This window comes from Choloepus didactylus, chromosome 2, assembly GCF_015220235.1.
Source record: "Choloepus didactylus isolate mChoDid1 chromosome 2, mChoDid1.pri, whole genome shotgun sequence".
Classification (NCBI taxonomy): Eukaryota; Metazoa; Chordata; class Mammalia; order Pilosa; family Megalonychidae; genus Choloepus; species Choloepus didactylus.
The window spans coordinates 94,236,624-94,250,404 of NC_051308.1; the positions used below are offsets into that span (position 1 = coordinate 94,236,624).

At 34.1% G+C, this 13,781-nt stretch overlaps 1 protein-coding gene across 3 annotated transcripts in view; it reads left to right on the forward strand.

Annotated features, from left to right (window-relative positions):
• Positions 1-13,781, forward strand: part of KIFAP3 (kinesin associated protein 3) — a 194,726-nt gene that overhangs the window by 49,957 nt on the left and 130,988 nt on the right. For all 3 annotated transcript variants that reach the window (XM_037825375.1, XM_037825374.1, XM_037825376.1), the window contains exons 6-7: positions 10,854-10,953; positions 12,115-12,239. In XM_037825375.1, the coding sequence (XP_037681303.1) occupies positions 10,854-10,953; positions 12,115-12,239 (225 nt within the window). The remainder of the gene's footprint in view (positions 1-10,853; positions 10,954-12,114; positions 12,240-13,781) is intronic.

The following is a 13,781-nucleotide window of genomic DNA, read 5'->3' on the forward strand; positions in this document are numbered from 1 at the left end:
CTACTTTTGATTATTTATGAATTTATACATATTATTTGGCTATTCCTCTATTGATGGGCATTAGATTGCTTCCAGATTTTTCTGTAGAGTGTATTGCTTCAGTTACAGCTTTGTACATACTTTTTTGTATACACAAGCAAGGGTTTCTTTAGGGTATATATGCATACATAAAATTACAAAGTCATAATGTCTTAAGGCATACCAAATTGCCGTCCAAAATGGTTGTGCCAATATATCCCCATAGCAGAATATGAAAGTATCAAACTTTTAAATATTACTATTATGCGGTTGTTAATAGGTAGTATCTCATTGTTTTACATTGAGTTTGCCTTTTGGAATTCCTCCTTTGTAAGTTTTGTATTCATATCTTTATATACACACACACACACATCCACATATATATGATCTTCTTATCTTACATATTTATATTTTAATCCTTTTTCTCTTATGTACTTTGAAAAAGTACTTGTCTTTTCTGTTTTTGTCCATTATTTTTTATTTAAATCTTTTTTTGTTTAAAGAAGTTGTACATTTATTGAAAAATCATACATTAAAATACAGTCCCCATATACTACGTCTGGTTGTTTGAAACTGCATGTACCCCAGAAAAGCATGTTTTTGAACTTACTCCATTCCTGTGTGAACCCATTGTAAGCAGGACCTTATAATGAGGTTACTTAAGTGAAGTTGTGGCCCACCTCAATCAGGATGGGTCTTAATCCTATTACTGAAGTCATTTGTAAGTAGGATGAAATTCTGACAGAGTAAGAGAGAGTCACAGAGGGAGCAGCCAGAAGGTGAACATCCATGGAACCTGGAAGGGAAGGGAGAGACCAGGAGACGACACCATGTGCCTTGACATGTAACAAGTTAAGGACCAAGAATTTCAGGCATCCAGCCCCCAAACACCACAGTCTTAGGGAGAAGTCATCGCTTTGATGACACCCTCCTCAGCCTCAAACCGTAAGGAAATAAATCCCCATTGTTTAAGCTGACCCATTGCATGGTGTTTCCTTGAGCAACCAAGGCAAACCAAGATATTTCCCTATTATTGACAGCTTACATTAGTGTGGTGCATTTATTCCAACTGAGGAAAAAACATTTTTGCAATTGTACTATAAATTCTAATACATATAAAACCTAAATTTCCCCGTTTTAACTAATGCAAATGTATCATTAAGTGATGTTAATTACCTTCACAATGCTTTGCTACCATCACCACCATGTATTACCAAAACTTTTCCATAGTCCCAAAATAGAAACTCTGTAAAATTTCAATATTAACTCCACATTCCCTTCCACCACCCCAGCCTCTGATAACCTATATTCTAGTTTCTGACTTTATGAATTTTCTTATTCTAATTATTTAATATCAGTGAGATCATACAATATTTGTCCTTTTGTGTCTGGCTTATTTCACCCAACATGATGTCTTCAGGGTTCATCCATGTTGTCACATGAATCAGAACTTCATTGCTTTTTATGGCTGAAAAAATATTCCATTATATTTATATGCCACATTTCATTTGTCCATTCATCAGTTGATGGACATTTCAGTTGCTTCCATCTTTTGGCAATTGTGAATAATGCTGCTATGAACATCGGTGTGTGAGTATCTTTTCAAGGCTCCACTTTCAGTTCTTTGGTTGCGTACCTAGGAACAAGATTGCCAGGTCATGTAGTAATTCTAGCTTTCTGAGGAACTGCAGACTCTCTTCCATGGCAGCTCCACTATTTTACATTCCTGCCAACAATGAATGAATATTCCTATTTTTCCATATCTCCAACACTTGGAATTTTCTGTTCTTTTAGTAGTAGCCATTCTAGTGGGTGTGAAATGGTATCTCATTGTGGTTTTGATTTGTAGTTCCCTAATGGCTAAAGACATTGAGCATCTTTTCATGTGCCTTTTAGCCATTTGTATTTCTTTAGAGAAATGTCCATTCAAATCTGTTGCCCATTTTTAAATAGGGTTGTTTGGCTTTTTGTTGTTGATAAATCACCAAAATTAAAAACTTTGTGCATCAAAGGGCTTTATCATGAAAGTAAAAAGTCAGACTATTCCATAGGAGAAAATATTTTGAAACCACATATCTAGGAAGGGTTTTATATCCAGAATGTATAAAGAAATCCTACAACTTGACAATAAAGTCAGGATTCAAACAGATATTTGTACACCAGTGTTTATAGTGGCATTATTTACAGTTACCAAAAGACGGAAGCAACCCAGGTGTCCATCAGCTGATAAATGGATAAATGAAATGTGGTATATACATGTAAAGGAATATTATTCAGCCATAAAAAGAATGAAGTTCTGATACATGGGACAACAGGGATGAACCTTGAAGACATTGTGTTGCATGAAGTAAACCAGACACCAAAAGACAGATATTGTATAAATTCACTGATATGTAATAATTAGAATAAACAAGCGCCACTCAGAATCTAGAGTATAGTTTACCATAGGATGGGGTGTGGGTGGGAAATGAGTTAATGCTTAAATTATATGGAGTTTCTGTTAGGGTTGATGGTAAAGTTTTGGCAGTGGATGGTAGTGATGGTAGCACAACTATGTGAATGTGGTTAAAAGGGGAAATTTTAGGTTGTATATATGTTACTAGAATAAAAAATTTTTAAAAATAGGACTGTACAACACAGTGAACCCTATTATAAACGATGGACTGTAGTTAATAGTACAATCCTAAAAATGTTATTTCGTGAATTGTAACAAATATACCACGCTAATGTAAAGTGATAATAATAAAGTAGTATATGGGAACTCTGTGTTTTAGTCATGATTTTTCTGTAAACTTCCTACTTCTCTAATAAAAACAAAAAACAAAGAGAAAAGTATATTAATTTCCACATATTTGTGAATTTTCTAGTTCTCTCTCTGTTACTGATTCCTAAATTCATTCCATTGTGGTTGAAGAAGTCATTGTATGCTTTCAATATTTTGTATTTATTGAGGCTTGTTTTGTGACCTAAAATGGTCTGTCTTGGGGAATGAGCCATGTGCACTGGAGAAGAATGTGTATTCTGCTGCTGTTGGGTGAAATGTTCTGTATGTGTCAGTTGCTTTATACTATTGTACAAGTCTTCTGTTTCCTTATTGATCTTCTTTCTAGGTGTTTTATCCATTATTGAAAATGGTTTATTGAATTATCCTACTATTAATATAGAACCATCTGTTTCTCCCTTCAAATCTGTCAATATTTACTTCACATATTTTGGAGCTCTGCCTTTAGGTGCATATATATTTATAATTGTTATGTATTTGGTTGAATTGATCCCTTTATCAGGATATAGTGACCTTCTTTGTCCCTTATAACAGTTTTTGGCTTAAATCTTACTTTATCTGATACTAGTATAGCTACCCCAGCTCTCTTTTGGTTACTCTTTGCATGGTAAATTTTTTCCATCTTTTCATGTTGAATTTAAGGAGAATCTCTTGTATACAGCATATAGGTGAGTCATGCTTTTTAATCTATTCAGCCAGTCTTTGCCTTTTGACTAGAGAATTTAATCCATTTATATCTGAAGTAACTACTGATAATGCAGGACTTACTTCTGCCATTTTTCTACTTGGTCTTTGTAAGTCTTATACCTTTTTTGTCCCTCAATTCTTCCATTAATGCCTACTTTCAAGTTTAGTTGGTATTTTGTCATGCACCATTTTGAGTTTCTTCTCATTTCTTTCTGTATATATTTTTGATATATTTTCTTTGTGGTTGCCACAGGGCTAAAATTTAACATTCTAAATCTTTAACAGTCTTGTTGATTTGAAACCAGCTTAACCTCAAGAGCATACACACACACTATTCTTATAACTCTCCTTCAACCCACCTTTTTGTTGTACTTGTTACAAGTTATATCTTCATACATTATATGTTCAAAACCATAATTTATCGTTACTTTTTTATGTATTTGCATTTTAGAGCCTGTAAGAATTAATAAACAGTGTTATATACCAAAAATATATACAATGTTACCTGCATTTATAATTACTCATATGATTACTTTTACCAGAGGTCTTTATTTCTTTATGCCACTTCAGTCTACTATCTGGTGTCCTCTCCTCTCAGTCTGAAGAACTCCCTTCAGCATTGTTTATGGCACTGGTTTTATGATGATGAACTCCCTCAGCTTTTGTTTATCTAGGGATGTCTTAATTTTCCTCTCATTTTTGAAAGACAGTCCCACTGGATACAAACTTCTTGATTGACAATTGTTTTCTGTCAGCACTTTAAATATTTTGTTTCACTGCCTTCTTGCCTCCATGGTTTTTGATGAGTAATCACCACTTATTTTTACTGGGACTCCCTTGTGCATAACATACTGCTTTTCTCTTGTGCCTTTCAGAACTCTCTCCTCGTCCTTGACATTCAACAGTTAGACCACTATTTGTCTGGGCTTGGTCTTCTTCGAGTTTATGCTGTTTGGGGTTTGTTGGATGTCTTGAATGTGCATATTTGTATCTTTCATTAAATTTGGGAAGTTTTCTTCCATTATTTATTTGAATATTCCTTCTGCCCCTTTCTCTCTTTCTTCTGGGTCTCCTAAAAGGTGTATATTGGTACCCTTGATGGTGTCGTATAAATCTCTTAGGTTTGTTCACTTTTTTTTTTTTTTTTTTTAATTCTTTGTCTTTCTGCTCCACAGCCTGAATCATTTGAATTTCCTCATCTTTGATTTCATTGATTGTTCCTTCTGCCAGCTCCAGTCTGTTGTTAAAACCCTCTAGGGAATTTTTCATTTCAGTTATTATGGTTTTCAACTCCAGTTTTTCTGTTTGGTTCATTTTAAAATTTTCTGTGTCCTTACTGAGATTCCCATATTGTTCCTTAATTGTTTTGCTGATATCCTTTAGTACTTTCTGTGTTTTCTTTTAATCTCCATGAGCATATTGAAGATAATTTTTTTTTAAGTTTTTGATAAGTCCAAAGTCTGGTCTTTTTTGTTTATGGTTTCTAGATATTTATCTTGTTCCTGTGAATTGGGCATCATTTCCTATTTCTTTTGTTTGCCTTGTAATCTTTTGTTGATCACTGTGCATTTTAGTGTTTTAAAACGTTAGCTCTCAGATTTTCCTGAGCTGTTCCTTAAGTTTGTATCCAGATACTGATGTGACTGAGATTTCCTTGAATGCCAAGGGCTAACAAAAGCAAACCAACCATTCAAAAAATACCTTTTACAGTCTTTGAAAATTGGCTCTGCCTTGGCTGGTACTCTCCTTCAGGGTTTAGCCCTCCAGTCAAGAAGATATTTTCTGACCAGTGTCTGGTTTTGGGCTTGTGCTTGTGGACTTAAGATTTTCCCTATTTACAGTAATTCAAACTCCCCATATTCTCCCTATGAAAAAGACTTTCTCCCCCTACTAGGCGCTCTGTTGTGTGACTTAAAGCCGGTAATCCTTCCTCCAGGCCACTTTGACTTAGTCGTTTCTTTCACTGTTCTAGCTGTCTACAAACTGCTTCTTCTGCACATAAGTTCTGGTATTGCCATCCCCAGATATGTTTCCTGGTTCATTCTTTCAGGCTGCCACCCTGTAGATTGGCACAGTGAGTCATGTACCCCACTATGCACATAGTGGTTATTACTCTGCTTCTTCTGGAACAGTACCAGGGACCCACAATGGGAGTACAAGCTGTCTTCACCCTGCACAGGGGAGTAGACGGAGAGTCCAGGAATGGCACCATGAGTTTCTCTATAGTTTAAAGCTGCATTTTCTTGACAAAAGCCTTTGTCTAGTTATTAAACCCCTGTAATTGTTTTCAGAGTTTTGAGGAAGATAGTTCTGCCTGTTTTTGCTATGTGTTCAAAGAGTCTATGGGGGAATGGCACCCTGGAGTGTTTTTATGTCACCGTCTTGGTCAACTGCATCCCTTTTACTGGTTTTTTCTGAGTTAATTTTTTAGTCTTTACCCTGAGAGTACAATTAATATCTTAATTTAAAACAATGCTATTCAGATTAATATCAAGTTAATTTGAATAGTGTACAAAAATTTTGCTCCAGTACACCTCTGTTCCCTCCCGGTTCCTTTGCATTAAAATATCACAGGACTTAAATCCTTAAGCATTAAAGCCTATCAACAGTTCTATTTGGGTTATGCATTTTTCTTTTAAATCAAATATAAGAAGAAAAGAGTAGCAATCAAAATTGTTTGTATATTCTTTTATATTTACCTATATGGTTACTTTTCCTGTTGCTCTTTATTTCTTCATGTGCATTTGAGTTATCATCTAGTGCTCTTCCATTTCAGCCTGAAGGACTTCCTTTACTATTTCTTGTAGTGAAGGTCTGCTAGCAATGAATTCTCTGAGTTTTTGTTTATCTGAGAATGTGTTAATTTCTTCTATGGTTTTAAAGGACAGATTTGCTTGATATAGAATTCTTTGTTGACAGTCTTTTTCATTTAGCACTTTGGCTATGTTATCCCACTGCCTCTGACCTCTGTGGTTTCTGATAAGTCAGGTATTAATTAACCTTGTTGAGGATCCCTTGTACATGTTGACTAGCTTTTCTCTTGCTGCTTTCAAGATTCTCTCTTTGCCTTAGGCTTTTGACATTTTGACTATGATGTATTTAGGAGTGGCTTTCTTTGAGTTTACCTATGTGCTGGTTTGAATGTATTACGTCCCCCAAAATGCCATTATCTTTGATGTAATCTTGTGTGGGCAGACGTATCAGTGTTGATTAGATTGTAATTCTTTGAGTGTTTCCTTGGAGATGTGCCCCACACAGTTGTGGTTGAGGACTCTGGATAATTTCCATGGAGGTGTTACCCCACCCATTCAGGGTAGGTCTAAATTAAATCACTGGAGCCATATAGATGAGCTGACAAACAGAAGGAACTCAGTGCAACTGAGAGTGACATTTTGAAGAGGCGCTACAGCCAAGAGGGATACTTCAAAGAATGCACGGGAACTAAGAGAGTAGCTGCAGATGAGAGACAGTTTGAAGACGGCCGTTGAAAGTAGAGTTATGCTCAGGAGAAGCTAAGAGAGGACTGGTGCCCCCAGAGCAAGTGAGAATGACATTTTTGAGTAACTGCAGCCTAGAGAGGAACATCCTGAGAGAAAGCCATTTTGAAACCAGAACTTTGGAGCAGATGCCAGCCATGTGCCTTCCCAGCTAACAGAGGTTTTCCGGATGCCATTGGCCATCCTCCAGTGAAGGTACCTGATTGTTGATGACTTACCTTGGACAGTTTATGGCCTTAAGACTGTAACTGAGGAACCAAATAAACCCCCTTTATAAAAGGTTATCCATTTCTGGTGTTTTGCATTCCGGCAGCGTTAGCAAACTAGAACACCATACTTGCAATTTTTTGAGCTTCTTGGACGTGAAGATTGTTTTTCATCAAATTTGGGAAGTTTTTGGCCATTATTTTTTTTATTTTTTTTCTGCCCTTTCTCTCTGTTCAGTCCTTTTGCAACTCCTATTATTGTGTTTGTTGGTAAGTTTGGTGGTGTCATACAGGTCTCTTTAGCTCTGTTCACTTTTCTTCTTTCTTTTTTCTTTAGGTCTCTTTAGCTCTGTTCACTTTTCTTCATTCATTTTTCTTTGTGTACTTCAGACTGGATAATTTCAGTTGCCCTGTCTTTAAGTTCACTGATTATTTTTTCCATTCAGATCTGCTTTTGAGACCCTCTAAGTGAATTTTCATTTCATTTATTCTACTGTTCAACTCCAGAATTTCTATGGACTCTTCTTAAAAAAATAATTTATATCTCTTTATTGATATTATTTGGTAAGCCATCATTATTATACTTCCCTTTAATTCTTTAGCATGGGTCTTTTAATCTTTTAATTCAAAGAATTAAACCCATAATAGCTGATTTAATGTCTTTGTCTCAGAAGTCCAACATCTAAGGTTCCTCACAGTTTCTATTGACTTTTTTTTCCTGAGTGCAGACCATACTGTCTTGTTTCTTTTCATGTCTTGTAATTTTTTGTTGAAATAATATGGTGTGGCAACTCTATAAATCCAGATTCCCACTCCATCCTTTGCTATTTTTGCATATCTGGTATTTTTAATTGAAATAATATAATGTGGCAACTCAATATCAAATTCCTGCTCCCCCCAGGATTTGATGTAATTGCTGTTTGTGAGTTTTCTGGGCTAATTCTGAGCAGCCTGTATCCACTGAAGTCTCTGCTCAGTTAATTTGTGGTCAGCTAATGATTGGCAGAGATTTCCTCAGATGCCTGGAAATAAGTCTTCCATACTTTACTAAGGGACTCTGTGTGTTTTGAACATGTCTTCAGTGATCCGGCAGTCAGTTTGTAAGCCTGCCTTGGCTTTCACCCCCTGCTTGCATTTTGCCTCAAGGTTAGCCAGAAGCAAGAGATTGGGACCCTCTCAGGACTTTCCTTGGCAGGTATACAGCCCTGCACATGCATATGTACTTGAGTCCCACAAATGTGTTGGAACATTTCAAAGCCCCTATGGACATTTCATTCCCCAGTTTTTCCTTTTGAGTTTTTCAGTTGTCTTCTTGTTAGTTTAAATTGGTAAGGCTGCTTCAGGCAGCTGTGATGTTGGCACTGATTATTTTCAATAAATGTCTTGGGGAGAAAGCTGTTTGTACAAAGCAATTTCTGAGTCAGGTCAAATAAAGACAAACCCAAAGAATGCAGCTTTTCTATAGCATCTATATAGGTCAGTAGTGACAGTTCTCTGGGGATGAGCTTTTGGTGTGGTCCAGACTTTTCTGACCCCTTCAGTTGTTGCTGGGCTGCTGTTTTTCGCAGATAATGTAGCGTCATTGCTGTCAGTTTTCAAGACTACTGTGACTCTGGACAGAGGAGGATGGAATCAGGGCATGGTGAAATACCACAAAGTTCATTGCTCTTACCAATATTCAACCATTTTCCTTGAATAAACTCCTTGAATTGTTGAAAGCCTTCAGTTAATTTTCAGAGTCCTGGAAAGGTTTATTTTGACAATTTTTATCAGTATTCTCATTCCGCTTATGGAGGAGTAGATTTTAGGAGTTCCTTACTCTGCCATTCTAGAAGTGCTTAGCCTTGAAATTTAATTTTGCTTAAAGTGGGTGGTGGAGCTTTAATTTATTTTTTTCCATATTGGACAGGTAGTTAACCCAACCTAATTAGTAAATACTCTTCTTTAAAGATCTGATCCTTCTCTTCCACATACCTCCTATTCTTTTACTCAGTCAACATTTTTTGAACACTTCTCTGTGCCAGGTACTGTTCCATTATATACATGGATCTGTTTTGGTCCTCTCATTTTTGTTCCATTGATCTATTTGGTGAATTCGTATACCAGTACCATAATTGTTGTTCTTGTTATGTTTTGTTTTGTATTTGGACTAAAGCTTTAGAATATAGAAGACATATTGATTTTTCCCTCAGATTGGCTTTATTGTGCATTTCTTATATTTCAATTTGAGAATTACTGTATTGAATTCTTTTAAAAATCATGATGGGATTTTGATGGTGGTCACTATCAGTTTATTAATTAATTTTAGATTGTCTTTTGATCTTTTATAAACTTTGTAATTTTCTTTTGGCTATTTCCGATAACCTGTTTATAATTCCTGTAGCTATATTTTTATTGAGATAGTTTTGTACACTATGTTTATAACTATGCTTAGGGAAAAAAATGAAGTAACATTTTACGAATGGGTCACTAAATCTATGCCTAAAATCACATTATAGAAAATCATTTTCCAAAGGATATTCTAAGAAATACTCCTTCCTCTGTATAATGGGGGTCCAAATGCATTTGAGAAATACTGGATTAAAAAAATGTCAGATTCTTTATTAAGTAAGGCTTTGGAGCCTTCACATGTTAATGTGCATTGCTTGCCTATTTATTTGACTCCAGAATCATTGTGTTCAATGCATATCTTAGACCAATGCTTGGCATTCTGAGTGTGAATAGCATTGTGAAATGGTATCATAGGATGTTTTTTAGTTTGTTAAAAAAATCCTATGTTAAATAAATTAATAACTGTATATCTAATTCTTGTGATTTTATGTTCTGAATGGTCAGAACTTTTTCATTACCATAATAAATATTGATAATGCAGCCAAGGAAGTACAGTAGATCCTGAGTGCTGTTAAAATTGAATTACTTTAATATTTAATATATGGATATTTTATTTTATTTTAATTAAAGAATTAGTAAGCCATATAATAATTTGAAACCAGTCTCATTACATTATGTTTATTTAGTATATGGTAATTCTCATTAATCAAGCCATTAATTTTACATTCCTCAAGATAAAAATCTAGCAGAGATGTTTATTAACCTAGCTTGCAGCTAATTTTTGGAAAGTATTTAGTTTTATTTGTTTCTGTAGGCATAAATTTAACATGATACTGAAATATTACTTATTTTCTGTGTATACTTGTTTTTATTAATTTCCTTTAATGAAACTAGTGTTAGCCTGTTAAGCAATTATTATTTTTTCTATAGTTTTTTTCTATAGTTTTTTTCTATAGTTTTTTGTTCCTTACTCTCAAAAACATGTTACAGAAAAAATTGGTACTACAGTAGCAAGGTTACCAATGGAAATGGAAATCAAGAAATAAATGTCCTTATTTTATTATCACTCGTAATATACATGTTACTTTACCTGAATCATATTTTATTTTGTATATTGTGATAGACTTAAAGCTGTATATTATGAGTTTTTAAGTAAAAGTTGTATTTTAGTTTTAAAAATAACTTCTGTGTTGGAAAGAAGCATCCTTTTTTTTTTGTTCCAGTTCTATCTTAGTTTGTTATTTATTAATAACTAGACATGTAAAACTAAATCACCCCTTATTACCAGAGGCAAAATGAATGATCATTTTTGTACATCTCCTTTTTCTTTAGAAACTGCCCTTGGTGCATTAGCAAGGGTCTTAAGAGAAGACTGGAAGCAAAGTGTTGAGTTAGCTACAAACATAATTTACATCTTCTTTTGCTTTTCCAGGTATGTGTAAAAATTATTAAATAAAATTATCAGTCTTTGTTTCCGTCTATCTGTGTCATTGGTTCAGTCTGCCAATCACTGGTTTCTCTGTCTTTTTGTGTGTCTGCCCGTGCTCTGGCTCCGAACTTTTATTTGTCAGTTTCCCATTCTGTCTTGTTCTGTGTTGTTCTGTCTTTCATTCGATCTACATTCACCCATGCTTGTACACACACATACACGCACACACACAAAACAGGATAGTATATGGTTTAGAGTTTAAGAATGTAGGCTTGGGTTAGACTGTATTGGAATACCAGCCCTGCTATTTATTCACTGTAATACCTTGGTTATATTACTTCTCTGTGTCTTTTTCCTTATCTGTAAAATGTGGATAGTAATAGTAGCATTCTCTTAAGTAGTTTTTAGGATTAAATGAATTAATGAATTAAAATATTTAGAATAAAGCTTGACCCAGAGTAAGTGCTCAGTAAATGTTATTGTTATATGTACACATATGTACATACATATTACAAGTCCATATATGTTATTTATATGCATATATTTTTTAGAATGGTCTTTATTCAGACAATATGAAAAGTTTCTAGTCAGTTACTAGAAAATTGTTGGTCTCTATTTTTTAAATGTGCCAGCATAGCAAATAAATATTTATTAGATAAATAGTTGAGTGGAATAATTGCATATGCCTGGGAAACATATGCAAAACATAACTACTAATAATTTGTTTTGTATTTTTATACTCTATGCCTTATACTTTACTAGTTTGTTTATTCTCTGATATCAATTAGTTTTATACATTAAATAAAATGGATTCTAGTATCGTTACGTTACTCATTTTGTTAGGCAATAGTCTCAAAATTTATTTTGAGAGTATCTGACTGAGTTAATTTGGTTAATTACAAAAATGTGTTTTATTTAAGTCTAACTTCTTCAAAGTAATTAAAAAGTGATTTCAGTTGAGGATAGTATGTTAAACTATAATTAAAGTAATCTTATAATTACAAGTCTTCCTAGTTCCTAGTATACTTTCAGTATATTCATTTATTGAAATATGTATATCAAATTTATTTTCTACATCGTTGGTACCCATGTTTACCCAAAAGAGATTTCCTCAACTCAGAGAATCTGTTCCTTTAAATACTTATCAAAATCTCTTCTTTAAAGCTTTTCTCAGTTTCATGGACTTATCACTCACTATAAAATTGGAGCTCTGTGTATGAATATCATTGATCATGAGTTGAAAAGACATGAGCTTTGGCAAGAAGAACTTTCTAAGAAGAAGAAAGCTGATATCCTTTTAGAGTGGAATTTCACCCCACTGCTGCCTGTTGCTATAAACTTTGGTTGCATGGGATATGGGTTTGTTTTTATTCCTTTTTTTTTTCCTTTAGATAACTTGAAACAATGTAAGAGACCTAGTGTGCTGAATGTTAAGAGAAAAATTGAAAATGTCGGAATGAATATAGTTTGACTTATACTTTTGCCTCTTCACAACTTTGATTAGTTATTGAGGTAGAGGAAGCAGGTAATCATGGTAGTGGATAATTGAATTTGGTGAGTTAAAACCCATTTGGTTAGCTGAAGCCTGCTCACCACTACTGCTTATATACTTCGGAATATTAGAATGACTGATTGAAATGGGTTTAAATTTAGTGGTGAACCTAATTTTAAATCTCTTTTTCATAATAAAACTTTTCTTAATAAATACAAATTTGAGGGGTCTATAGAATAATAAAACCTGTGAAAGGAACCTTAGAAGTTATCAATTTTAACCTATCTTGCAATAAGGGAATCTTTTGTGCAACATCCCTGACAGATGGTTGTGTAGACTATTCTTAAACAGTGTCACTGCTTAGAGATTTAGTCCAGCTCTGGTTTGACATATTTACTATAATATTATTTTCCTTAGTGAACCAAAGTCTACTTCCCAATAACCTTCTATTCCTCAGTTCTACCCTTGAGGTACTGAAGCAATATAGAATAAGGGAATTCTCTTCAGCATTACAGTTCTGCTTATGTTGAAGATATTTGTCATATTGCCTCTGCAAATTAATTCCTCTATATTGAAGGCCCTAGTTTATTTATATCTGTCCTTATATGACATGTTTTGCAGATCAGCAAGCCATGGTGGTAGCTTTCTTTTGAACCCAGTATTTATTGATTCCTATAGAAAGTGGAAACTATTCTTATTGTGAGGGTATCATGTTTCTTACTTTCCCTTATTAGAAAAAGTATACATTATTCTTATATTAATTTTTTCTGTGATATATATATATGACATATATATGATATATATGTAGATAGATATAGATACATGGATATATATATATATATATATAATTAATCTTGTGTATTCTGTACAGAATCTCTGAGGCTTTTGCAGTTGTCAGTTGGAATCCCAAAGACACTGTAAAAATTCACCCCTTCAGTCTTTGAATTTTCTTAGTTAGGACCTTTCCAGGTTTAGAAATTTTCTGTGTGTGCTATAAGTTTCTAGCATCTAGAGCTACAAGGATATCTACAAGGATAACTTAATAACTCTGGAGACTTGAGATCAGTCCTAAAGTTCCAAGTCTCCTGAATGGTTCAGTATATCCAAAGTTCATTTAAACTGGATAGGAAGAGGAGCATTAATGGGACATTTTAGCAGTCATTAATTTGTACTTTGTGATTGTTTGGTGACAAGAACTGATATTTCAGGGCATACTGTATTTCTGCAAATCTCAGACACCATTGATTATAAGACTCACCTTTGTATATGAATCACTAAGAAAGAAAAAAATGGTTCGTTTAAACTATGACACATCATTAATTATAAGATATATTACAAT